The 25,393-nt window shown below is 37.4% G+C and overlaps 2 protein-coding genes across 4 annotated transcripts in view; both read left to right on the top strand.

The window, feature by feature from the left end:
* The window catches only part of vps13c (vacuolar protein sorting 13 homolog C), a 50,485-nt gene extending 28,443 nt beyond the window's left edge, over window positions 1–22,042 (top strand). For 2 of the 3 annotated variants that reach the window (XM_084107994.1, XM_084107993.1), the window contains exons 45-82: window positions 108–255; window positions 730–865; window positions 952–1,079; window positions 1,211–1,371; window positions 1,887–2,140; window positions 2,634–2,857; window positions 3,029–3,121; window positions 3,851–4,306; window positions 4,426–4,581; window positions 5,079–5,337; window positions 5,706–5,866; window positions 6,017–6,138; window positions 6,712–7,009; window positions 7,656–8,045; window positions 8,233–8,337; window positions 8,780–8,941; window positions 9,026–9,151; window positions 9,225–9,358; window positions 10,360–10,486; window positions 10,568–10,803; window positions 10,892–11,036; window positions 11,120–11,260; window positions 11,356–11,437; window positions 11,544–11,613; window positions 12,919–13,030; window positions 13,228–13,341; window positions 14,275–14,408; window positions 14,509–14,590; window positions 14,697–14,810; window positions 15,027–15,102; window positions 15,196–15,359; window positions 15,492–15,537; window positions 15,759–15,882; window positions 17,995–18,109; window positions 19,967–20,058; window positions 20,151–20,274; window positions 20,409–20,492; window positions 20,811–22,042. In XM_084107994.1, coding sequence (XP_083964120.1) covers window positions 108–255; window positions 730–865; window positions 952–1,079; window positions 1,211–1,371; window positions 1,887–2,140; window positions 2,634–2,857; window positions 3,029–3,121; window positions 3,851–4,306; window positions 4,426–4,581; window positions 5,079–5,337; window positions 5,706–5,866; window positions 6,017–6,138; window positions 6,712–7,009; window positions 7,656–8,045; window positions 8,233–8,337; window positions 8,780–8,941; window positions 9,026–9,151; window positions 9,225–9,358; window positions 10,360–10,486; window positions 10,568–10,803; window positions 10,892–11,036; window positions 11,120–11,260; window positions 11,356–11,437; window positions 11,544–11,613; window positions 12,919–13,030; window positions 13,228–13,341; window positions 14,275–14,408; window positions 14,509–14,590; window positions 14,697–14,810; window positions 15,027–15,102; window positions 15,196–15,359; window positions 15,492–15,537; window positions 15,759–15,882; window positions 17,995–18,109; window positions 19,967–20,058; window positions 20,151–20,274; window positions 20,409–20,492; window positions 20,811–20,909 — 5,794 coding nt within the window. In that variant the 3' untranslated portion in view covers window positions 20,910–22,042. Of the gene's footprint in view, window positions 1–107; window positions 256–729; window positions 866–951; window positions 1,080–1,210; window positions 1,372–1,886; window positions 2,141–2,633; window positions 2,858–3,028; window positions 3,122–3,850; window positions 4,307–4,425; window positions 4,582–5,078; window positions 5,338–5,705; window positions 5,867–6,016; window positions 6,139–6,711; window positions 7,010–7,655; window positions 8,046–8,232; window positions 8,338–8,779; window positions 8,942–9,025; window positions 9,152–9,224; window positions 9,359–10,359; window positions 10,487–10,567; window positions 10,804–10,891; window positions 11,037–11,119; window positions 11,261–11,355; window positions 11,438–11,543; window positions 11,614–12,918; window positions 13,031–13,227; window positions 13,342–14,274; window positions 14,409–14,508; window positions 14,591–14,696; window positions 14,811–15,026; window positions 15,103–15,195; window positions 15,360–15,491; window positions 15,538–15,758; window positions 15,883–17,994; window positions 18,110–18,909; window positions 19,808–19,966; window positions 20,059–20,150; window positions 20,275–20,408; window positions 20,493–20,810 lie in introns of those variants that run through there. The other variant, XM_084107995.1, reaches the window with a different exon arrangement.
* A 1,293-nt stretch (window positions 22,043–23,335) lies between these two features.
* The window catches only part of rorab (RAR-related orphan receptor A, paralog b), a 53,418-nt gene continuing 51,360 nt past the window's right edge, over window positions 23,336–25,393 (top strand). The window contains exon 1 of the mRNA XM_084108003.1: window positions 23,336–23,683. Within this exon, the coding sequence (XP_083964129.1) occupies window positions 23,524–23,683 (160 nt within the window). The 5' untranslated portion in view covers window positions 23,336–23,523. The remainder of the gene's footprint in view (window positions 23,684–25,393) is intronic.

Genomic DNA, 25,393 nt, shown 5'->3' with positions numbered 1-25,393 from the left:
AAACTGAACAGAATTCATTTCATGAATTTTCAAAGCCAGCATTCTAGTTGTCCATTATACAACTTTGTATGTTTCCTCTTATGCATCCTTTTGTCCGATATCCTCAGAATTTTCATGGAGCAGGACTCAAATCAGCCTAGTTCAAAACTGTTGGAGCCAGTCAACCTGGTTCTGTCTGTAAAACGTAACCTGGCGGCATCATGGTACCAGAAGATGGCTGCCATAGAGGTGGATGGAGATCTGAAGCCCATGAAGGTCTGTTCACATACCGCATGTATGATGCCAGAACATATTCTCTGCTTTTTAAAAAGTTGCAATATAATAGAAGTGGCAAAGTATATAGAGAATGAATTATATATATTTTTTTAACCAGGTTATTGAAAAAGTCTGGTCGTTTCCCTGCAAGATCGAGTTTGATATTTTGATTAAAAAAAGGAAACATTTTTGCATGGATAAATCGTTCACACTAACATCAATAACATGCAATTAGAAAAAAATAATTTTCACTTATTTTGCATTTACTCAACCTTAAGTTGTTCCAAACCTGTTCTTGTGTTCTTTCTTCTGCTGAACACACACAAACATTTTTTTACAAAAGAAGTACTATTTTTATAAACTATAAGAACTATTATAGTTTTGGCTGGTCCATATATTCTGGGATCTGGTTATATGTAATTATAAAATTGGAGTGATTGTTGGAAAATGAATCAAGATTCTCACATGTTCCAGGTGGCTCTGTGTCAAGATGACCTGACTGTCCTGCTGCGGATTCTGATGGAGAACATCGGGGAGGCGAGCAGCCTTCAATCTGACACACCGATTGGCAAACAAGAGAGTGTGCTTGTCAGAGCACGTACAGCCACTGGTGAGAGAAAACAGTTACACACAGATGTTTTGTATAATGATCTTGCTTATAGAGAATAACTCAATTTATGGCCTTGTTTTGTGTAGGCTCTGAGATTCTTGTAGAGAAGCTGTCTGAAAATAAACTGAAGGAGACAGAGCTTCTGGAGAGTGTCAAATTCAGCTTTAATGTTGAGTCGCTTGGCCTCATGCTCTACAATAACGACCCTGTACAGGTGTGTATAAAGCCTACAGATTGGTGAACATCAGTGACTGTTTACAGTCCTAAAGTGAGCATTTAATAAAAGCATTATTTGTAAATGCCCCCCCCCCCCCCCCATCTCTCTTTCTCTCTTTCTTTCTCTAGCCCTCTGTACATCAGGAGCAGTTGTGTTTAGGTGAATTTATGCTGCGTAAAATGGAGACTTCAGGCAAAATGTTTAGTAATGGGAATATGGAGGTCTCCACCATCCTCACCACATGCACACTGGATGACAGGAGGAGCGGCATTCAAAGAGTCACATCCAGGTGATTTACACATAATAAAACCTAATACAATAACAAACAATTATAAAATAAACATAATTATATATATATTATTTATAATTTACAATATATGTACTACCGGTCAAAAGTTAGCAATAATTAAAACATTTTTTAAAATGTTTTTGAAAAGATCATGTGACACTGAAAACTTGAGTGTGCCACAGGAATCACAGGAATAAATGACTTTTTATAATATATGAAAATGGAGAACAGTTAATTTAAATTGTAATAATATTTCACAATATTACTGTATTTTTTCTTTATTTTGATCAAATAAATCTAGCCTTGGTGAGCATAAGAGACTTATTTTAAAAACATGAAAGGAAAAAAAATGTTTTAAACACTTAATTACAACTAAGAAACACTTTTATTTAATGTGACATTACATCAAATGATTGACAGAGAGAGCATTTCAGAAGAAATAAAAAAATTTGTACAGTCTTGTTTCTTAGCCTCATCCCTCTGGTTTGATCGCTCAATATTATTTTTACTGATAGGATGCTGGGAAGGCGTGATGAGGAGACAACAGATCCCATGATTGATGTGAAATATTCTCAGAGTGTGGATGAGCGCTCGGTGGCCGCTGTGCTGCAGAAGCTTTATCTGTGTGCTAGCGTGGAGTTCCTGTTGGCTGTTGCCGACTTTTTTGTGCAAGCCCTGCCTACAAGTTCGCCTACACAGCAAGAGAAAACCAATCAGCTGCCGCTCAAATACGTCTCAGAACCCAAACTCCAGTGTGAACCTAAAGCAGGTGTGAATGCTAATGCTGAAAAGAATGAGCTGTTGCATGTTAAAGCTAAAATGTTGTGTGAAGCCAGTATATTGTAGATTTACACTGTGAACAACTTTTTGTCATTGAGGATCTCAGAACAATTTGGGTTAAACCTGTACATGCAGTTGTAAAGGTTAAGTTGGTCATTTTTTGCTACCAGCAGCGTCAAACAGAACTGCAAAAATAATGTGTGTGTCTCACAGTCCTGGAAATGGGAAATGTCAGGGAATTTCAGAAGTGTGATTTCCAGACCTGGAAAAGTCATGTAAATGAATAAAATCTTCCTGATCATGAAAATAGTTATAGTCAATACTATGCATTTTCTTATCAGTTCTAAAATATTTTGGCTAGAAATACTTGAGTACAATGTCTATAAATTAAAACAAAAATATTTATCTGATCATCATTCATAACTGGGAAAATCATGGAAAATTGTGTTTTTAAAAAAAACAAACTTTTTTTCTATCATCAGCCCAAGCTCCAATAACAAAACTGCAAGCAGTTGTGATGGACCCAGAGGTTGTGTTTGTGGCTGATCTGGTGAAGGCCGATGCTCCTGCGCTGGTAGCCTCATTCCAGTGTCATTTTAGCCTGCTGTCTGGAGACACCGGCCAGTCCATGAAGGCCAGCGTCAAAAGCCTCAAAGTGCTCGCCTGCCCCTTCATTAGGACGGAGGGTGACAAAGCCGTGACCACCGTATGTTTATTGATTCCTACTAATGTTTTTCTGTTTTAACTCTATTTTTACAACAGGAATAAAGTTTTATGTTTGTTTTTTTCATGAGGTGCAGCGAAAATATATTGCATGTTATGTAACTGCAGTTGTCTCTTTAATGATTTGCAAACTATGAATTTGTATTTACTGCAGGTGCTGAGACCGTGCTCTGTTGGACTTGAGACCAAAATGCCAGCCAATGACCCATTAACTGGTTCTGTAACTGTAGAGGAGGTCATAGTAAAAGTGGGTGTTATCTGTTTGCCATATTTATATCTTGTGAAATAAATATAGAGGAACATATACACTACCGTTCAATAGTTCAGGGTCGATAAAATTTGTAATGTTTTTGAAAGAAGTCTCTTATGCTCTCCAAGGCTGCGTTTATTTATCAAATATACAGTAAAACAGTAATATTGTGAAATATTATTACGGTTTAAAATAACTTTTTTCTATTTTAATATGTTTTAAAATGTAATTTATTCCTGTGATGGAAAAGCTGAATTTTCAGTATTATTACTCCAGTCTTCAGTGTCACATGATTCTTCTGAAATCCTTCTGGTACACTGATTTGTAGCTCAAGAAACATTTCTTTTGATCAATGTTAAGACACATTTCTGCTGTTTAATATTTTTGTTGATTCTTTGATGATTCTTTGATGATTAGAAGTTCAAAAGAATTCCATTTCCAGTAGTTGAAGTAGAAATCTTTTGTAACAACAGAAATGTCTTTAAAGTCACATTTAATCAATTTAATGCATCCTTGTGAATAACAGTATTGATTTCTTTAAAAAAAAAATCCTAACTGACCCCAAACTTTTGAGACTCTAGTGTATTTGCTCCCTAAACTGTAAAAGACTATTATGCAAATACTATTATGTATTATGCAAAAATCTTATGTTTTCATTACATATCATTTGAGTATTTGCTAATCTGTGTTGAACTAACCTGTTTTTTCTCCCTCTTGCTGTCTCAGATCTCTCCTATCATTCTTAACACTTTCATTACCATCACGGCGGCCATGGCTCCCAAACCTAAAGAAGAGCCGGCACAGCAGACGTCCGATGACCTGAACAGTCTCTGGTCTTTGATAAAAGTTGCTAATGCAAACTACTGGTTCCTTGGTGTGGACACGGCCTCCGAGGTCACTGAGAGCTTTAAGGATGTGGACAGCAGTAAGGACGGAGAGAGTTTTAAGTTGAGCGTGAAGGTGGTGCAGGTCACGTTGGAGTCAGGCTTGGGGCATCGGACTGTTCCCTTGCTGCTTGCAGAATCATCGTTCACCGGTACTGCTCAGAACTGGTCGTCATTGCTTAGTGTCTCTGCAGATATGACACTGGAGGTGAATTACTTCAACGAGACTCATGCAGTATGGGAGCCACTGCTTGAGAGAGTGGACAATGGGAAACAGAGGTGGAAGCTCAAATTAGACGCAAGTAGAATTTCGCTTCTTTTTTCACTTCTGCGTATAAACATGAATCCACGTTCCCACCCTATCAAATATCTTGAAGGTTGTTGTGTTAGTGATTATTTGTGTGTTTCTGTGTGTAGATGAAGAATAACCCTGTTCAAGATAAAAGTCCAGGTCCTGGGGAGGATTTTATTATGTTGCCAGAACCTCGCACAGCCATCACCATATGTTCCAAAGACACCATGAACATCACAGTGTCCAAGTGCTGCCTCGGGGTCTTCAACAACCTGGCTAAGGTAAACAAAAAGTGACATTAAATTCCTTTATATTGTTCTAAAAGATTTCCATTTAAAATAAATCATGTTTTTTTCATTTTACTTTTTTTATTCATCCAACAATCCTGAAAAAAAAGTATCATGGTTTCCACAAAAATTTTAAGTAGCACAACTGTTTTCAACATTTGATAATAATAAGAAATGTTTCATGAAGACCAAATCGGCATATTAGAATGATTTCTGAAGGATTATGTGACACTGAAGACTGGAGTGATGATGCTGAAAATTCAGCAGGAAATATTAAATATATTAAAATAGAAAACTGTTATTTTAAAATGTATTAATATTTCACAATATTACTGTTTTACTGTATGTTTGTTAAATAAATGCAGCATTGGTGAGAATAAAAGACTTCTTTCAGAAACATAAAAAGAAAAAATCCAACCCAAAACTTTTGAACAGTAGTGTATGCTAAACATATACAAATTAAACTTGTTCATTTATTTCTCTCTTGTCAGGCATTCTCCGAGAGCACAGCCTCCACTTTTGACCATTCTCTCAAGGAGAAATCCTCGTTCACCATTCGCAATTCTTTAGGCATTCCTCTCATTGTTCAGCACAGCGCTAACCTGCGTTTGGTTGGCTCATCCACACCGGGAAAACTGCATGAATTGGCTGTGGATAAAAGTGTGGATTTAGACCATTCATCGTTTGAGCGTTCATCACGACTGTCCGCACTGCAGAGGCAGGAAAGCTGCTTATTCAATCTCAGCGTAGGTCAGTAACATGGATAATATACACCTTGTAAACTATTCAAATGCCTACGGCTGCACCTCAAAACCTAGTAAGCTGCCTACCTAGATAGCATTTTTGGGCATAATATGCACTTAGAAAGTTCAAGCATGTTTATGATGCCCAAAAATGCTGTCTTGGTAGGTCGCTCTCCAAGTTACCCATACAAGCATATAGGAAGTCAGATCTGGTTATTCTATTTGTTATATTACCTTGAAATTACCTTGAATACTTGAAATTGTTTATTTACTTAAATAATTTTTATATTATCCTATAATATTTGAGATAGTGTAATACTTTTTAGGTCATGAATACCCTAGCCCTAATCCTAATCATAAATGTCCTCTGTGCAGTTCCCTCAGGTTATAGTGAGATTTCAAATATCCCGTTGGGTAAGCCTGGCCGCAGACTGTATAATGTCAGAGGACCCATGCAAATGGAAGCTGTGTCTGTGCTGCTTCAGATCGATGCCAGCGAGGGCAACAAGGTCATCACAGTACGGTCCCCCCTACAGGTTCGTCTGCTCACTTTTACCTGCAGAGAGCGTACATCTGTCCACCTGTCTCGATAAAGAAATAATCATTCATGAAAACGACCTTGTTAAAATCACGGTGACATTGATATTTTATTGGACGTTAACTGTATGTCAATTATGTGTTAACAGATAAAGAACCATTTCTCAGTGCCTTTTGCCATTCTGAAGTACTCTTCTGAACTTGGAGTGATGATGAATGTAGGGGTTGCTGAGCCTGAGAAGGAGTGTCATGTTCCCCTAGAAGCTTACAGGTATGGGCTAAGTGTAATTGCTTACTTTGTTTCAGTGCATTTTGAATTCACATGAGTTAAATATCACGAGTGGCAACTGTAAAGAAGATCTTTGACTACATATCATGCATATTTACAATTCAATCACTATACCAGGGGTGTCAAGTGTATTGTTTTCATGCACCAGGGGGCTTTAGATTACATTTACATATAAAATCGCCAATTAGAGAATATTAATCAAACAATCATCATTTGACAAGAAAAAGAGAAGCAACATGCTGCTCTTAGCTGGATAACTTAAGATTTAATTATACATTTCAGAGTACAAAGCGAACAAAAAGACCAAAAAGGTCCAAAACAACACAACACAAAACGACCTTGTCCAAAACAAGGTCCAAAACAACATTATAAAAAATATAATATATTACAAATATACAAAATTGTAAATGATCGAAACATTTCATTCTTTTTTTGCATAATTTAGTTTTTTTTTTCATCTTGAGCTGGACACCCCTACAATATACTGTCAATTAAACTACCTGTACTTTTTTGTACTGTATAATGTAATTTTCTGTGCTATATGTATTCCATCAGGAGTCAGCTGTTCTTGCTGCCTGTTGGTCCTTTAGAAGATTTGTATCGCGCATCGTCCACATGCATTTCATGGAAGGAACAGGTGCACCTGAGCTCCGAGGTTCAAGCAGTGCTGCAGTGCCCTGCCATAGACAGCAGCTTCCTGCCACTGGTGGTGAACACACTGGCCGTGCCTGATGACCTCAGCCACATCGCCAGCCACGGGGAAGGGGACTGGGACCCTGCTTATGTTATCCACCTGCACCCAGCTGTGACTGTCAAAAACCTGCTACCTTACTCAATACGCTACCTACTGGAGGTATGGAATATTGCAGTTTCAATACACAAATGCTAAAATCCATTTGACATACACTACCATGTCCACATACACTACCATGTTTGTGGTCAGTAAGATTTGTTTAAATGTTAAAAAGTCTCTTATGCTCACCAAAACTGCATTTATTTGATCAAAAATACAGTCACAACAGTAATATTGTGAAATATTATTACAATTTAAAATACCTTTTTCGTAATTTAATATATTTTAAAATGTAATTTATTCATGTGATGGCAAAGCTGATTTTTCAGCAGTACTTACTCCAGTCATCAGTCACATGATTCTTCAGAAATCATTCTAATGTGCTTATTTGGTGTTCATTAAACATCTGCTATTATTATCAATGTTGTTTGGAAACCATAATGCTTTTTTTTTTCAGAATTCTTTGATGAATAAAAAGCTCAAAAGAACAGTCTTCGTTTGAAATAGAAATCTTTTGAATTATAAATGTCTATAGTGTCAGTCTTGATCAATTTAATTCGTCCTTGCTGAATAAAAATATAATTAAAAAAATCGTACTGACCCCAAACATTTGTGTATGACACGTTCATATTAAAAATCAGTGTGATTTATTACCTATTGCATATTATCCAACATACATTTATTAACCTCATCATGTCTCTCATAGGGCTCTGCTGACTGCTATGAGCTTCAGGAGGGCAGTGCGGCGGATGTGCTGAATTCGAATGTTGGCGGTGAAATAATGGAACTTACTTTGATCAAGTACCAAGGTCGCAACTGGACTGGGCGTATGAGGGTTAGCAGAGACATGCCTGAGTTCTTCTCCGTCTGCTTCACCTGCGACACCACAGAGGGACTGACCTTGGACGTGGGTGTGCATGTGTCTCACGTGAACAGGAAAATTATCCTCTCTGTTTATAGTCCATACTGGATCATCAATAAGACGTCCCGCGTGCTGCAGTATTGTGCCGAGGATACCTGTGTGAAACACCCATCCGACTTCAGAGACGTCATTCTGTTCTCCTTTAAAAAGAAGAATCTCTTCAGCAAAAATAAGGTTGGATTGTGCTCTTTCTCTTTGGCAGTGTTTGAACGATACATCTGCACAGCTATTAGCCAAATCATGAATAAAAATGTGTTTGGGCTGTCATGTTCAGAAAGCCATGGTTTTACCTGTAGATTTTAATACAAAATGTCCAGATATTCCTTTCTACTGTAAATTGACATGCTGCTCTTCCTTTCAGGTGCAACTCTGTGTGTCCACCAGCTCCTGGTCTGATGGCTTCTCATTGGACACTGTCGGCAGCTATGGATGTGTGCGCTGTCCAGACAAAGGCGGGGACTACCTGGTAAATGCTTTGAACATTTAAATTCAACATGAAACGGTAGTTGCGATAATCTTTTCTTCCATTATTGTGACATATATCCGAGTGAAACGGCTTCTCGAACAAGACAAATGTAGAGCGGGACTTGATTTTGTCCATCTGGAATTGATTGGATTGTTGTTGTTTTTTGGATCATAGTAGTTTGCTATTGCTGTGATGTTATGTGAGTGACAGGTTGTCCATGAATCGTCAAAGTATTTTAATATTGGTGCATCTCTCTTATATTTAATTATTTTCATGTTATGGCTGATTAGAGATGCCCGATATTAAAAATCTATACACTAAAATACATTAAAAATACAACACTAAAAACTAAAATCAATCTTTTTAAGTGCTACTGTACATGTGAATTAAGACACAACAACATTACAATGTACAGTATGGAAAATCTCATTTGATGTACCAGGTTGGGGTCAGCATCCAGATGAGCAGCTTTAATCTGACACGAATTGTTACCATGAGTCCCTTCTACACGCTGGTCAACAAGTCTTCGTTTGAGCTTGAGGTTGGAGAGGTGCAAAATAACAATGTTTTCAGCAACAAGTGGCACTACATCTCCTCCACTGAGGTCAGAGATGAATTCATCTTTTATCAAAGGCAGCAGTATGCACTCATTGTATTTGTGTTGACTGTACAATTGTGTGTGTTACAGTGTTTGCCTTTTTGGCCTGAGTCCAGCACAGGGAAGCTGAGTGCACGAGTTGTGGGATCTGAATCTACCTCCAAATCGTTCTTCTTCAACAAGCAGGACAACGGGACTCTGCTGCGCATGGATCAGGTGAACATGCTCTGAATGTAAACAGGATGATAAACCGTATTGAGCACCTAATTCTAATCTTCTTTTCCAACAGTATGGTGGCGTGATAGTGGATGTGAATATCTCAGACCACTCCACTGTCATCAGCTTCACTGATTACTATGATGGAGCTGCACCTGCTTTGGTTGTGAACCACACGCCCGCAGCAACTGTCAACTTTAGACAGAGGTCTGACCGCTTTAATATTTTACTTCATATGACAGATGAATGAAAAGTCTGAATATGTCTGATGAGAAAGACCATGAAGATCTAATCTTTCTAAGTCTAGAAAATCTAAATCTAATCTAATCAAAGGTCTTTTGTGGAAACTAGGGTTGTCACAGTACCCAGGTTTCAGTAGTCAGTAAGACCAATAACATGATTTCACAAATCTCACAAAGTAATTGTTATACCACAGCAAAAACAAATTGCTATTGACAACGCTGTTTTATTTAAATGTTAAATGTTGATATAAATATTAACTTAAGAGCGATGTTTACTTAATTGAGGAATACTTGAAGACTACATTCTGTTGTTTTAATTGAATTAAGCCAGTAGTAAAATAAAGACAAAAGAAAAATTACAAACAAAACAAATGAATATAAATAAATAAAATACATTTGTGGTTTGTGGTTATACTTTTATTAAGCAAGGATGCATTAAATTGATCAAAAGTGAAGATATTTATATTGTTACAAAAAATGTTCTTTCTATTTATCGAAGAATCCTTAAGAAGCAGCTATTGCAGCTAGTGTTTTAAAATATATTAAAATAAAAAAAGTTGTTAAATTGTAATCATATTTTACAACATTACTGTATTTACTGTATTTTTGATCAAATACAGTCTGTATTGTATAGTATATACAGTGATAAATAATAATAAACTAACAAATATATTTAATGTTCAAAGAAAGATCTGTAAGATCTCATTTAAACTGTTTAATGCACAGATCCAAAATATTATTATTATTATTATTATTATTTTTACCTGGCTGTTTACATAAATTCAGTTAAACCAAACCAGTCGTCAAGACAAGGAATTTGATTACGAAGTGCCTTTCACATGCGAGCTGTGCACAAGTTCTCCTTTTTCGACTGTGGTTTTACATTTGTATTCTCTTATTGAGTGTTTTGGAGTGTGTGAATATGTTTCCTAACTCTAATCGGTGTCTATGTCTCTGCTTGTGCAGAGGATGTGAGGAGTCTTGGGCACTGAGACCAGGTGAAGCGCAGCGTTTTGCATGGGACGATCCAGCAGGAGAGAGGAAGCTTTGCTGGAGCTGTCAAGACCACAGTGGAGAACTGGACCTTGTCAAGGTTAGAGAAGGATTCTGGGTCAGTGAATCTGCTGATCGTCTTATGTTGCTGCTCATGTCATTCCCATGTTATTGTCTTTAGGACGAGTGTGGGCAGTTTTCTTATAGCAGCTTAGTTCAGACTCACTGGGTGTCTTTCCTGGACGGCCGCCAGCGGGTGCTGATCTTCACCGAGGATGTCGGCATTGTCACAAAAGCACGGCAGGCGGAGGAGCTGGAGCAGTTCCAGCAGGAAGTCAACATCTCATTACAGAACCTGGGCCTGTCACTCATCAACAATGACATCAGGCAGGAGATTGCATACGTTGGCATCACCAGGTAAATAAACCCACACCCTGCATTCAGTAGTGTTGTTGTAACACTAATCATTTTGATTTTTGATGATGGATTGAATTGTGTTTTTAAGTTCTGGTGTGGTTTGGGAGATGAGACCAAAGAACCGCTGGAAGTCCTTTAACAACAAGAACATCGGACTGTTGGAGAAAGCCTACCAGAACCACATCAGCAGCAAGAGTGAACCAGTCTGGACTAGACTAGAAACTGGCCTAGAGGTAATAAAGGACTTTACCAGGAAAACTTTGATTAATAAGATTGTTTATGTTGTTAGACTTTATAGTATTCTTTATTAAAACAGGTCAACTTTGGGAGATTGCCCATGTTGATGAGACAGCCATTATCCTGCCATATCAGGAGAAACTTCCTGCCTGGCATTCATGTTGAGTTGAAGCAGTCGCCTCACCAGAGGAGTCTACGTGCACAACTCTATTGGCTACAGGTAACACCCACACACACAATGTACTTGTTGAATATCACACTTCTGTCGTTTTTGGCAGTCGTTCAGTTATTATGTTCACCATATATTTGTTCCAGGTGGATAATCAGCTGCCGGGAGCTATATTTCCTACTGTTTTTCATCCTGTTCCTCTTCCAAAATCTATTGTTCAAGACACAGGTACAAACACCAGCTAACATATAAAGGCTGCATCTAAGCTAATACAGTCCTGAGTGCACATTTAGAGTGAGTGGACATGAACACACCATATCCCCTTTATCTTTAGAGCCGAAGCCATTTATTGACGTGAGCATCATCACAAGGTTTAATGAGCACAGCCAAGTCATGCAGTTTAAGTAAGTGATGGCACCCTGATTTACGTTTTTTTTACTTTGTGTCACAGTCTCACATGTACTAATTCAAATCAATTAACCACATTGCATTCTTCTCTCTTGTGTGAAATTAGGGCTGGGCGATAAAATCTTAATGATAATTTTCACTATATATTTTTTCTCGATATAACAATAAAAAGAGATAAATGTTTGATATAATGTTTATATGCCAAAAGCGTAACAAAAACATTTGAAACGCGTCACACTGACCATTTATCCGCTCGGCTCAATCAGTCTCGATCACGTGACAACTAAACATCGCTGTGAGATCCAGCGTGAAGCGTTTGAAATCAGTGAAGAACACAAATGTCTTGGTGATTTAAACTAATTTAAAGCCAGATGAAGATGAAACAGTGCTGACAAGCAGGAGAAAAACTGCGCAACGATACAGTCAGATGGCTTTTCAATCTACAAATCGCCATCATTTACCATGGATTTACTTTGATAACACTAACTGCACTATGGTATTGTGGTGGAAATGTGGGGTATTCATGTAAAATTTTATTATATTATTAATGTAGACATGAATTAAATGTATTAAAGGAGTGATGGAATGTAATTACTTTTTGCAATTAAGCTATAGTGTTTGTTCATTTATACTAAATGTAGTATAAATGACACTATGGGGGCACTATACTGTCAAAAAGCACCGTCCTTCGGATGAGACGTTAAACCGAGGTCCTGACTCTCTGAGGTCATTAAAAATCCCACTGGTTTGCCCATTGGTCTCTGTCCATCATTATGGCCTCCTAATCATCCCATATACTAATTGGCTTCATCACTCTGTCTCCTCTCCACCAATAAGCTGGTGTGTGGTGGGCATTCTGGCGTAGTATGGCTGCCGTCGCATCATCCAGGTGGATTCTGCACACTGGTGGTGGTTGAGGAGATTCCCCCTTCTATAAAAAGAAAAGCGCTATATAAATGTAACGAATTATTCTTATTTTTATCATCATTATTAAAGAATCCTGATTTTATTTTTACGGTTTCCACAACTACTTTAAATTATTATAATATTTCACAATATTACTGTTTTACTGTATTTTAAAATAAATACATTCAGCCTTGGTGAGCAAATTTTTGAATGGAAGTGTATGGGGGGTTTTTTTCGTTCTTTTTTTTTTTTTATTCAAATAAAACAAATTGGACACTACATAATTACCTTAATTCCATGTGTTATTTCATAGTTTTGATGACTTTATTGTTATTTGTAAGTAGAAAGAATGAGTAGATCCAAACCTTTGACTGGCAGTGCTTGTTTTTCTGTAGGTACTTTATGGCATTAGTACAGGAGATGGCAGTGAAGATCGATCAGGGTTTCTTGGGGGCAATCATCAACCTGTTAACCCCAGCCATCGAGTCCCAGGATAGTAAAGAGAAGGTAACCACTGCATCCTCCTGCAGGTGTTCACATTCTATCACATAATGTTACTAGTGAAATGAATCCACAATGATCGCAGTGGTAAACATTTCCTCCATCATTACATTCTTCTGTGTTTGTTTCACTCATGTGTGGCTTTATGAAATGTGAATGGAGAGTGGGCTGGAGATGTCAGTATGTGTCTCTCTGTGCTTCAGAATAAGCTGATAGAGAAGGATCTGGAGGCGCTGCAGGCTCAGCTGATGGAGTGCTCCATGACAGACACCTCGGGCCTGAGCTTCTTTGAGCATTTCCACATCTCCCCTATTAAAGTAATGAATCAGCACCACAGTCCACTTCAAAACACAGCACATGATGTCTTCAAGGTCACTTGTCAACAACATTTTAATTAAGACCTTCTCTCTAGTTTCAGTCTTCCACATGCTACAGCATGATTGGACAGTGACACACTACTGTTCAATAGTTTGGGGTCGATACAGTTTTTAATGTTTTTGAAAGAAGACTCTTGTGCTCACAAAGGTTGCATTTATCAAATATACAGTCAAACAGTCATATTTTGAAATATTATTACTGTTATTTTAATGTTTTTTAAAATGTAATTTATTCCTGTAATTGCAAAGCTGAATTTTCAACATCATTACTCCAGTCTTCAGTGTCACATGATCCTTCAGAAATCATTATAATATGCCAATTTAGTGCTCTAGGAACATTTCGTATTATTATCAATGTTGAAAATAGTGGTTCGTCATAATATTTTTTTGGAAATTGAGATAAAAAATTCAGGATTCCTTGATAACTAGAAAGTTCAAAAGAACAGGATTTATTTGAAATAGACATCTTAAATATCTTTACCTTCACTTTTAATGCATTATTTCTGAATTTCTTTTAAAAGGAATTTACTGACCCCAATCTTTTGAACAGTGGTGGAGTTTCATATAAATTCTATTCATTTATATTCTGTCTGTTACTTTCAAAAACTCTGTCCATTATTAACCATTTAATGAGCAAAACAAGATCTACCAGTGTCAACCTTTCCCCCCCCAATGTTTACCCAAGTTAATGACGTGCTTGCCTATACTTTCATATGAAAGACTAAACTGAATCAACCGAATCTTACTTGTCTACCAGCATATGAATGATTTAATAATGAGAAATGATTGATACATTTTCTTGATGGGTAGCTGCATCAAACAAGTCATGTAATTGTTTATGTTTAACCTGTGTGTGTTTGTGTGTGTGTTTAGCTGCATCTGAGTCTGTCTCTGGGCTCCAGTGGAGATGATTCTGAGCAGGGTGATATGGTGGCCATCCAGTCCGTCAACCTCCTGCTCAAAAGCATTGGTGCCACACTCACTGATGTAGATGATCTGATTTTCAAGTAAGGCTTTCAGATGTGCATGCACTCATATGCCTCTTTGAAAATACGATTCACTTAGGCATTGATTGACGTCTTTTTGTCTCGCTCTTTTTTTTTTCAGACTTGCTTACTTTGAGGTGAAATATCAGTTCTACCGGCGAGAGAAACTGATGTGGGCGGTGATCGGACACTACACTGAACAAGTGGGTGATCTAAATACACACTCATACAATGTCAGAGGTTGTTACATGAGCATACACTCTAACACACATCATCATTGTATCTGAAAGTCTTTTTCTCTCCTCATAGTTCTTGACGCAGATGTACGTGTTGGTTTTGGGTCTGGATGTTCTTGGAAATCCATTTGGCTTGATCCGAGGCTTATCAGAAGGAGTGGAGGCTTTCTTTTATGAGCCCATCCAGGTCAGACAAATGCTGTTAATTTATATGTTCATTCAGGCCTCATAATTTAATTCAGTACAAATGTGAGTGTGTTCTCTTTTAAATGCCAGATATAAGTACAGATTTGAGGTATATTTATTTAAATCACCATTGCAGTGTCAGGTTTACAAGGTTATCAAGTAATGATTTGTGTGGTCTGAGATTGGTTACATTTGTGCTGTTTGTTTGTGTGTGTAGGGGGCTGTTCAAGGACCTGAGGAATTTGCAGAAGGTTTTGTTATCGGTGTTCGAAGTTTGCTGGGCCACACAGTGGGTAAGGCACCTTGCTTTTCTCTCTAAAGCCTATATATACTCACTGAGGATCCTTACTGCACATTCTTATTTTGTTTCTACATTATCTTCCTAGGGGGCGCAGCTGGCATGGTGTCCCGTATAACAGGCTCTGTAGGTAAAGGCTTGGCTGCCATCACTATGGACAAAGAGTATCAGCAGAAACGGAGGGAGGAAATGAACAGACCCACTAAGGACTTTGGAGAAAGTCTGGCTAAAGGAGGAAAGGGTTTCCTTAAGGTACTGAAGTTCCTGACTTCTATAAAAATACATCCAAGAAAACATCCAAGCATTACCCTTTCTATGTTTCCATTATAAAACAAAATTCCATTGTGTATAGCATGAATTGACTTTTTTCATGTTCTCCTTCAGGGAGTGGTTGGTGGAGTAACAGGAATTGTGACGAAACCGGTGGAAGGTATGACAGTTTACTGCTGATGCATCACTTGGGATAGATTCTATCTATTTTTGTATTCAGCTTTGGCAAAAATATTTGTAAAAATAAATAGGTAAACAGTAACCATTTATTGGCCAATTGAAAATACACAAGTACATACAGTATATAATGGCAACCACTCAACAGCAGAACCTTGGACAAGAGTGTATAATATGTCATTTAATAATCTGTCATTGGTTTAGGTGCGAAGAAAGAGGGGGCTGCAGGCTTCTTCAAGGGCATTGGGAAAGGCCTGGTTGGAGTGGTGGCCAGACCTACAGGGGGCATCATAGACATGGCAAGCAGTACTTTTCAGGGCATTCAGAGGTGAGACACACATGCACATGAATATTACATCTATATACACACATACAAACACACTGTTCAAAAGTTTGGGGTTAATAAGATTTTTTTTTTTTTAAAGAAATTAACTTTTATTCAGCAAGGATGCATTAAATTGATCAAAAGTCACAGTAAAGATATTTAAATTGTCACAAAAGATTTCTATTTCAAATTAATGCTGTTTTCTTTCGAATTTCTATTCAGTCAGATACATTTTATTAAAAGAAAAGAAAATCTTACGGACCTCAAACAATTTAACTGTAGTGTATATATTCACATAGTTCCTATTTTCAAATAAAGATGTTTATTAAGCAATATTTTGAGCCCAAAAACCGATATGTAGTCATAATAGGACCACAAGCGGTTTGAAGGGGACCCACATTTACTCATTGCAGAGTGGAAGTCATGAGGCCACTTCCCCCCATCCTAAGTATAGCTTGGAAATCTTGTCTACTTCCTGCTATAGGACAGAGAGAATGTTTTGATGTATCATATTATGTAAGCGCAGATGTCATTGCACTCTAAATTAAAAAATACTTGTATTATCTAAGCAATCTTTTGGAAGGGAGGAAGATATTGATGATGATGTCCATTCTGAAAGGACAAGAAACATGTTCCTGTGGCAATTTTTTTATATACCGTAGACTATCAATTAAGATGTATCTACTGTATTGTGTCAGTGTCTTAATTTGTGTCTCTTTTGTATTTTGTTGTATTGTTCTTTTTTTCTTCTTTTTTTTCCCTGAGTGTCAACTAATTTTGTGACTCTTTCTTTCATGTTTTTCATAAGTTAATTCCTGGATGTGTTTGTTCTTTTTAGTTCTGTGAGTATTTGGACACTCATGAGTGTATGTGTACAGATGTGCGTATGAAGGTCTGGATGACTGAAGCGTGAATGTATGTGTATTTATGCCCATGTTACCCAGAGAGATGACAGTGAATGGTCCCTCTGCATTCACTCAGTTGGGTTTGCTTGAGTCCAAAAAAATTTGGCAGCATGAATGAATTTTTAATCTTACAGGGTGTGAATTGTTGAAAGGTAAGTATTGCATCTTGGGATGCAAAGGATGTGAGCTGTAGCGCAGAGCATTCTGCCGTAATCTACAGTTCAAAAATCCCCTTATAACTGGATTCATCAACATGTGCCTATTTTCCCATCATTGTAACATTTGCTTCTTATATCCGCACCCCTTTCACTGGTGCATTTTGGGGCCAGTGGAAAGTCTGATGAGCAGAACAGCACAGACAGGAGCAGAGATGTAATATAGAGAAGAGGAAGTACAGATAAACACATGTACTCACTTGTAACTATATTAAGGGAAGTGGTATCTTCTTTTGTGTTCTATGGAAGATAAAAGTAATGTAACAACATGAGGGTGAGTAAATAAGTTCAATTTTTTGGGGTGAACTCTCCGACTGCTCTGCTTGTCAGACCAAGTCCACTGCACGAGCTCACTGCACTGCTGATGCACTGGACTCTATGGTGTAACCACGCGCAATAGCAAGAGAAGCATTATGATTTTAAAGGCAGTCGATGACCAGGCTAACCAATCACATTTTTCACCCATTCCATTAATTCTGCCCTGAAAAGATGAGTTGGCAAATCTGTTGTGTTTTACTGTGTTCCCACCCCTGGCTTTTTCATGCCAAACCTTTCCTGACAAGCTGGAACAGCGATGCCCCCCACCCCTCCAGTGACTCTCTAGCTTATACATTCAATCATCCATCCATTCGTTATGCTCTCCATAACGTGATCCGAACTGATCAACGCTAACTGTATGAACTAATCATGTTGCTTTTCCATGCTCGCACTGTAGAAGTAACCAAAGGTGAGAGAGGGCTTAAGGAATCAGACACTGCACGCAATAGCACAAAGAAACTTTGTAGGCTGACGCTTTTTAAATGACTCTTGAGATGCATTGCGTTTGATCAAGGCTGTTCGGGCATGCTCAGATGAACTTTAATTGAGTAGATTCTGTTCACTAAGAATGACTCACCCGTTGCCCACGCATTTTTATGTGGATATAAAACCACTAGATCACAGGATGTTGTCTTTGTCAGAGTTATCTAAGATGCTGTTTCTGACTTGATTTGCAGGGTAGCAGAATCAACTGAGGAGGTGACCAAATTAAGGCCAATGCGTCTCGTACAAGAGGACGGCATCATACGGCCCTACGACCACCATGAGTCGGGGGGCTATGACCTCTTTCAGGTGAGGTCACCTGTCAACCCTAGTGACCAGGCTAAACCCGATGAGAAGGATTAAATTCAGCATGACCCTCTGTTTTAATTTAACAGCTACTAACAGCCAAATTGTTTTGAAGGATTGGAGTCAGCTTGACAGATTAAGGCAACACACTACAGGCTAAACCAATGTTTTTTTTGTGTTTTTTTTCATGCACTGGTCAATTTTGAGGATTTGGGGCTATTTCTTTCAGACTAGTGGGGAGAAAAACCCATATTTAAGTGTTTATTTTATCTATTTGTGTCTATGGATTTTGATTACAGTACATACCTTTTAAAGGCTGTTCTCAAAAAATATTTCTCATTCATTGTGCCAGAAATCTCCACTTGCGTATATACCAAACTTTCCTGTTTTCTATATTCTGAAGTTTTTTACACATTTAATTCTTAAAAACATGATAGTTTTTGTCTTCTGACGTTTGACGGTAGTTTTGATTTATATATTGATAAAAAGAGATATCCAAAATCCACTCTATAAAAAACATTTAACTCTAATGTGTCTAATAATTTTGAAACTGGTTTTATTCAATGTTCAGAATTTTTTCAGTTTTTTTTACCCCATTTGTATTTTTTATGATGTTTAACCTTGGTGTTTTGCCTTTAAACTCAACCAAATTCCAAATCCCCTTGTAAAAATTCTAATTGTATTCTTAATTGAAACTGACCTTAAACGCAAAAGTTGAACTGACTCCATCCCTGCTGTGAAGAAAAGAATTCCTGTTTTAATATTTCGTATTTTCTCTCTTTTCTGTCTTTTTCCAAATGCAGCCTGAGGAAATGTAAAATGGGAGTGGGAGATGGGGTTGGGACTATTATCTTAAAGATCCATGTTATTAAAAACTTTTCAGATATTGTTGCACTTAAATGAACCAAACTGGATATTCAGTGCTAGATCCAGTCTAGCCTGGTCCACCTACAATGGAATGTTTAGGAAATTACATAATATCCTAAGTCTGCATCTGAAGTTGTCTGTCTTGTGCACCTTTGCAGCTTTGCTACTTTTCTTATCTAGAAAACTTTTTTATTTTATTTGTCTCTATTCATTTTGCCAAAAATAATTTCACCATTATACCTCAAACATTGTTATTAGTTTTTTTAGCACTATATCCTTTATTTAAATTTAATTTCCTAAATTTAAGAAAACAAGGTAGTTTTAAGACCATATGATGGCAAACAATAATAGATTTTCCGTATTAATATTTAAATAATTTTTGGATTTGTTTTGAATAGGATATGGAGCTGGCAAAGTTTGTCTATTTTTCTAACCTTCGTTTTTATTTCTTAAAACTTATGTCTGTAAATGCATTTCCATGCATCTGAACTCTGATAACATAAAATTACAGTCTATATAAAATATATTTATTGACATGTTTATTCTTAATCATTGTGAATGCATCAAATGTGCATATTAATATATGCAACCTCATTTATATGCAATAAATAAATAAATAAATAAATAGGCATTTTACAGTGCATGTTGGAATTGATGTCTGATGTATTTTCCTATATACTTTATAGTATATTTATCTTATATACATAACACATGGTTCATAATTGTCATGTAATCATTTGTTTTAATGTGGCTTTACTGTGTTGTAATTGTGTTAACTGAAGAGCTTGCTTGACTCCTGTGATTGACCTGGAATAAATCAATACTCCTCTTTGACATGAAACTATGATCATTTTATGCATTTCAGATGATTTATGATTTGTTAATTTGAAAATGATTCAGATTGTTGTTGTTGAAAGAGTATACGTGCAGAGCCATAAAGCAGCGTGTGCCGTATCTTGTGTATAGTGCTGCATGAGTGTGTATGTCTTACAGAGGTCTGAGATTAAACAGTTGGATGGAGAGATCTTCAGAGAGCACTATGAGTACCCAGGGCACAGAAAAACAAACATCATTATCACCAACAGGTATTCCAACAACAGGAAAATGGTGAAACAGTGACATTTTCCTAATTTTCTCTTTTCCATATGCTGTGTGTGTTGGTTTCTTTTTCATTCAGGAGAGTGATGTGTGTGAAGGAGATCGATGTGATTGGACATTTCAATAAAGAATGGGAATGTCAGTTTGAGAATTTCCTAAGGCCTCCAAGCGCAGAGGGAGGAGATTTGAAGATATATTACCGGGTACATAAATGCTACTTTTAGTATTAGCAGATACGGAATTACACTGATAGTAGATTGACAATTGTACAGGCTTTCTAACTGATATATGGTGAATAAGTGATCATTGCTTGACAACAATCTTGATGTTGGTGCAGGAACAGAACAAAATGAACCTCATTAGGAAGGATGGACAGCCGCTAGTGAAAGTGATGTACATGAAACATGCTGACATGGCTGAGGTAAACATCACAGGCGTATGTTTTGTTTCGAAATTAAAGCTGCTGTTGAAATTTTGTTGGGTTTTAATGAATGTAATTTCATTAAAGCGAAAATTTCAATGCCCAGTGTTGAATATGGCACTGGGCATTTTATATTTAGCATGCTATTTAATCGATTTTAAGCTGTGATCAAGGTAGTTACACAGGTTGCACTAGTATTATCCCTTTTAGGCTCACATTTGCTTTTACATTGAGCAAATAGCTAGCAAAATGACTGCATTTAATTTTCTGTCAAGAACTAACTGGCCTCTTTGACCTCTTCTGCTTCACACTCCACAGAGACTACGAGAAGGAATCGACAATGCCCAGTTTTCACGCAAGCAATATCAGATGGCAAGACAGAAATCTCAGCGCTTCATCAAAATGGGCAAAAATTAAATCAGTCGAACTACGTAAACGTGTGGCCACATCTCCAAAGATTATTATCCTGCCTTGCATTCAAAGTATTAGTTACTGTATGTAAATGTTTTGGTTTGTTGGCAAATGTATTAGTTAAACTCACTGAAGTTTTAAATGCATCTCTGAAATTTTGAAGTTAGCACTAGATGTTCTTGATCTAAGCACTTTGCCTTTTGTTATCTTGTTTTGTTTGGTGTCTTGAAAACAAAAATGTTAAAAGAGATCATTTTGTTAATGGCACTTGCTACAAAAAAATAACTGCAATATACAACTGTAATGTGCAATGTGAAGCTTGTCCAGTTTAGCTCACTTACCTTGATCACAAATCCTGTCAAAAAAGAAGACAAAAAGCTGACATGTATAGTACTCTCCTTTTCTTTTCTAGATCATCCTTCCACAGGTGTTGCGTAAATTTAATTTGATGCATAAGATTGCTCATGCCTCTTTTGTCCCTTGCACTGCACTTGAAGACATGGTTTACTATGACTGTAGAGAAAGTGTCATTGTTATTCCACAATTAGTTAAAATGGCAGACCACACCTGGAATTTGAGGTGGAGACTATGACATAAGCTTAGCTCTACCTCTCATGGTTGCATGTTTGTTTTGCATGTAACCATGACATGATTAAAGGGTGCGTGTCTGTATGGCAAGGAAAGATTGCACTGTATTCCACAGTTTTCCCACAATGATGTACAGTGAATGTAGTAAGCACCTGGCAATGGATCCTCTCCAAGTTGCTAAGTAACTCGGCTTCCTGGATGTGGGTGCAAGTGACCCCTATTGGGCTGGTGTGGGCAGGAAAGGAGAGGTTGGTTATCCCATGCCCTCTGCGGTGGGTCTTTCCATGTCCTCCTATTTCCTATGCAACAGAAGACCAGACATACGCCCACAGGTCAATGCCACAGTGTTACAGTTACAGCTGTGACAGCTAAAGACACCAAAAACATCATAAATAATCTAATCTAATGCAAACACTAGGAATGTCAGGCTTTACATAATAATTTCCTGATCTCATCAGCTTCTCTAGATAAAAGCACATTTTTAGAAGCATACTGTGTTCTGTAACTATGATCATGTCAATACAGCACAATAAAGCTAGTATCTGATCTAGGACCAGTCTTAGACTGAACTTTATTGTGAAAACTATGATTATGCCACTGTACATGTAAACTATAGTATTGCACCTGGATACAACTTTAAGTGCATTTAGAGAATCACATAGTTAAATAATGAAGGAAAAAAATGATTTCATTAAGTATGAAAATAATAAAAATTGGGGGGGAAGTGGATTTTCTTTTTGTACTAAACTTTAAAGCGTCAGTTAAAGGGCCTTTATAGAACAGAGTTCTCATGCAAGAGCCAATACTTTGAACCAGGTGTCTATTGTAAACGTTTTTTAAACTAATGGTCTATTGTGCATTACATAATGTACATACTTTTCATGATTAAATTTATTATTGTAATCTAGCAAATTAGCTGTTAATGCTGATGAAAATTGGGTCTAAAGGTTGCAATTCTCAATAGTAAAAATAAAAATACACTTTTAGAAATTCGAAAAGACTGTCAGCAGCAGGATACTTAATAAACGTTTTGGGCTTGAAATAAATCCGTTGTTTGTTTGTTTGTCTTATATGTGTTTCTAGATAGCCTACATATAGTCCTTCAACACAACATGACGACAACGTGAAGTCCACGCACTGCGCCTCGACTGGAACGCGTTCAGCGGAAGTACGTCAGCAGCATGTTCGCTCATCACATGTCAAGCATGCTGTCTGTACTGTGTGTTTGTGATAGAGGAAATTAAAGATAGGCCTACAAGTCTAGACGAGACAGCCTTTGATTTACTGAGTAAATACCTATATTCACTAATAACTTGCGTTTTGGGACAAACGACTTCAAATTTCGACAACGCAGAGGAATTATTTGTTCAATTATTGTCACAAAGAAAATATATAAATCACCCAAATTGAGCACAAATATTGACGACATGCATTTCCCATTCAATTGTCGATGTGAGCAGATCTACATTTCAAAGATTATTATTATCTTATTGTCTTATTAGTGAACGAAATCGTTCTGTTGAGTGATCTTTTAATGAACCGTTTGAACTGGTTCGTCTATTCGTTTCGAAACGAGTTTAATTAAATTGTACATAGGTAAAGTACAGGGAAATATAGTTTATTTGTTTATTTTAATGAGTATTAGCATTTTTACTTGTTCAAAATGAATTTTATTGTTGTTGTAAATGCAAATTATAAATTGTTCTAAATTAGCCTATATTTTCATTTTTCTAAGATGAATCGTGGCTGCAAACTGAATTTGGTCGCAATCAACTGCTGTGTTAATAAAACTTGAACAAAATGTGCCACATATGGCTTTACAGGAATGTTTTAGAGAGCATGTCAGTGTGTTTGGCGTGACCATGTCTCGCGCTCAACAGCGCTGTCTGTGGACAGAAGAGCCACACCCGCTCCCATGAACGCTAACAGATCTGTCACACGCTCAAGTGCAATCCGAACCAAAAGACGATGTAAAACGAATCCGAATTGTTCTACAAAGCGATCCTATTGTAAAAGTAACTGAAAGCCGCAGATGAAGATGGAGTCTCCGCCAGAGTCCGTCACGGTTCCGCGCAAGAGCGCTTCTGAAGCGGACGCTTCGGTGGAGGACAGCCCGGTGAAACTGGACAGCAAGGCTGAAACCGACAAACCCGCTCCAGTTCGGCGGCAGAGTTGCTCAAGTACCAACAAGGGTAAGCTTGAAGAACAGAACCAAAGCCTGCTTGTGGATTATTTTCCATTTTATTCAAGTTCACGGAGATCAAATTTTGAGTTTAATCTTAAACTCCAGTCCTTGCATGTGACCTGTTTCACATTAGCTCTGAATTTACAATGGATTAAACAGATTAAATATGTTATTTTTCATATATGGAGGCCTGGTGGTATTCTAGCTAGCTCATGCACGCTTAGTGCAAATTAACTAATAATACACACATTTTGTAAGCGAGCCCACATTACTGGCCACTGGCTACCTGTCATTTCTGATCTATTACTCACATGCTGTTTACTAGTTAATCAAACTGTTGTCATTTTTCACGAGTGTATCTTCTTTATCTACTCCTGCTCTCATTGTGTATGTGTCGATAGACAGCAGTGTGGCCAACGTGTCCACATGTTTCAGTTGGCTACTAATAATACACATTTGAATGCAACGTCTATTCCACTAAATGTTTTAGGTCACTATAAGCACAGACGAGAGAATATTTGCATAGCGAAGTGGTGATTTCTAGTGTGTAAATAAGCATAAAGCCGTTTTTTTTAACATGGGACTGCCACACCCCTTTTGTATGTTTCTGATTTGGGGATACAAGTCAAAGAAAGGTCGGTTAATGTGTCATTCGGTACGGTAGACTATCATAGTTGACAGTTTAGTCAGAGCAGATTTCAGGTCCGCTTGGCTTTGGCAGTCGTGGCTGTGCTTTAAAACCTAGTGTAGCTTCCTAGCTTTGCAGTATTTTTGAGCATCATATGCTACTATGTCGCCTTCAAATGCTGTCTAAATAGGCAGCTTATTTGGTATTGAGACGCCGCCCGTGTGTCTGGCAGGCGTTTCGCTGTGCTTGCGTGTGTGTGGAGCGCTGTTATGTAACAGGTTAAGTCACACACAGAAGGAGAGGATATGAAGGGATATTTTCACGTTTTTACTGCTCGTGTAAACAAATGGGGTTTCATGCCTGACTACTGCAGTTTTTAAATGTGTGTTGACACGATTGCCTCGTTTTCTCTTCGCGGATACACGGTCGCGCTGTCCGGTTACGTAACTAGAGAACGAGGGCAGGTACGCTTATGGATCCGGCCGCTCGAGGAGTTTCAGTTGGACTCAGAAAAAAAGGGTCTGACACTCCTAACCCGCTAACCTATATTTTCAAATGCTCCTGCTTGGTTAAGATAACTTTCTCTGATATTTGGCCAAAATATTTGCCCAGTGTTGAAGAATAATTTAACGGTGCGTGCGTGGAGAACAAAAACATCGTTTTACACTGGGTGAGGTTTAAATCATAGCAGATAGGAATGATTTAGGATACATTTTTTATTATATAAAAAAAAATCCACATTAAAACCCTGGATGGTCAACATAATTAATCAGCCGCTGTAATCCCTCTGGCCCTCTGTCCATAGTCAGTTCATGAAAATTGTTCACTGGCATATTGATCCATGTGATTTAAATGTTTTTTTGTTGTTGTCAGTGTTATCAAACATTATGCAAGTAGAGCAAAAAAAGTTAGCATGAAATGAAAATTCACCCTATATATTTTGTAAATGCATCTTGTTGGTCTTATTGTGAATGATTCATCGATCCATACGTTTCATTTTAAATATTTTTTTAGCTCAATATATCTATATATCAAAATATCAAAATCAATAGAGTATTTTTAATCTCTTTCGCATTGATAAGGGAAAAA

This window comes from Abramis brama (genome assembly GCF_963993115.1).
Source record: "Abramis brama genome assembly, chromosome: 3".
NCBI lineage: Eukaryota > Metazoa > Chordata > Actinopteri > Cypriniformes > Leuciscidae > Abramis > Abramis brama.
The sequence above is the reverse complement of the archived record's forward strand: the minus strand, read 5'-3'. Positions and strand labels throughout refer to the sequence as shown.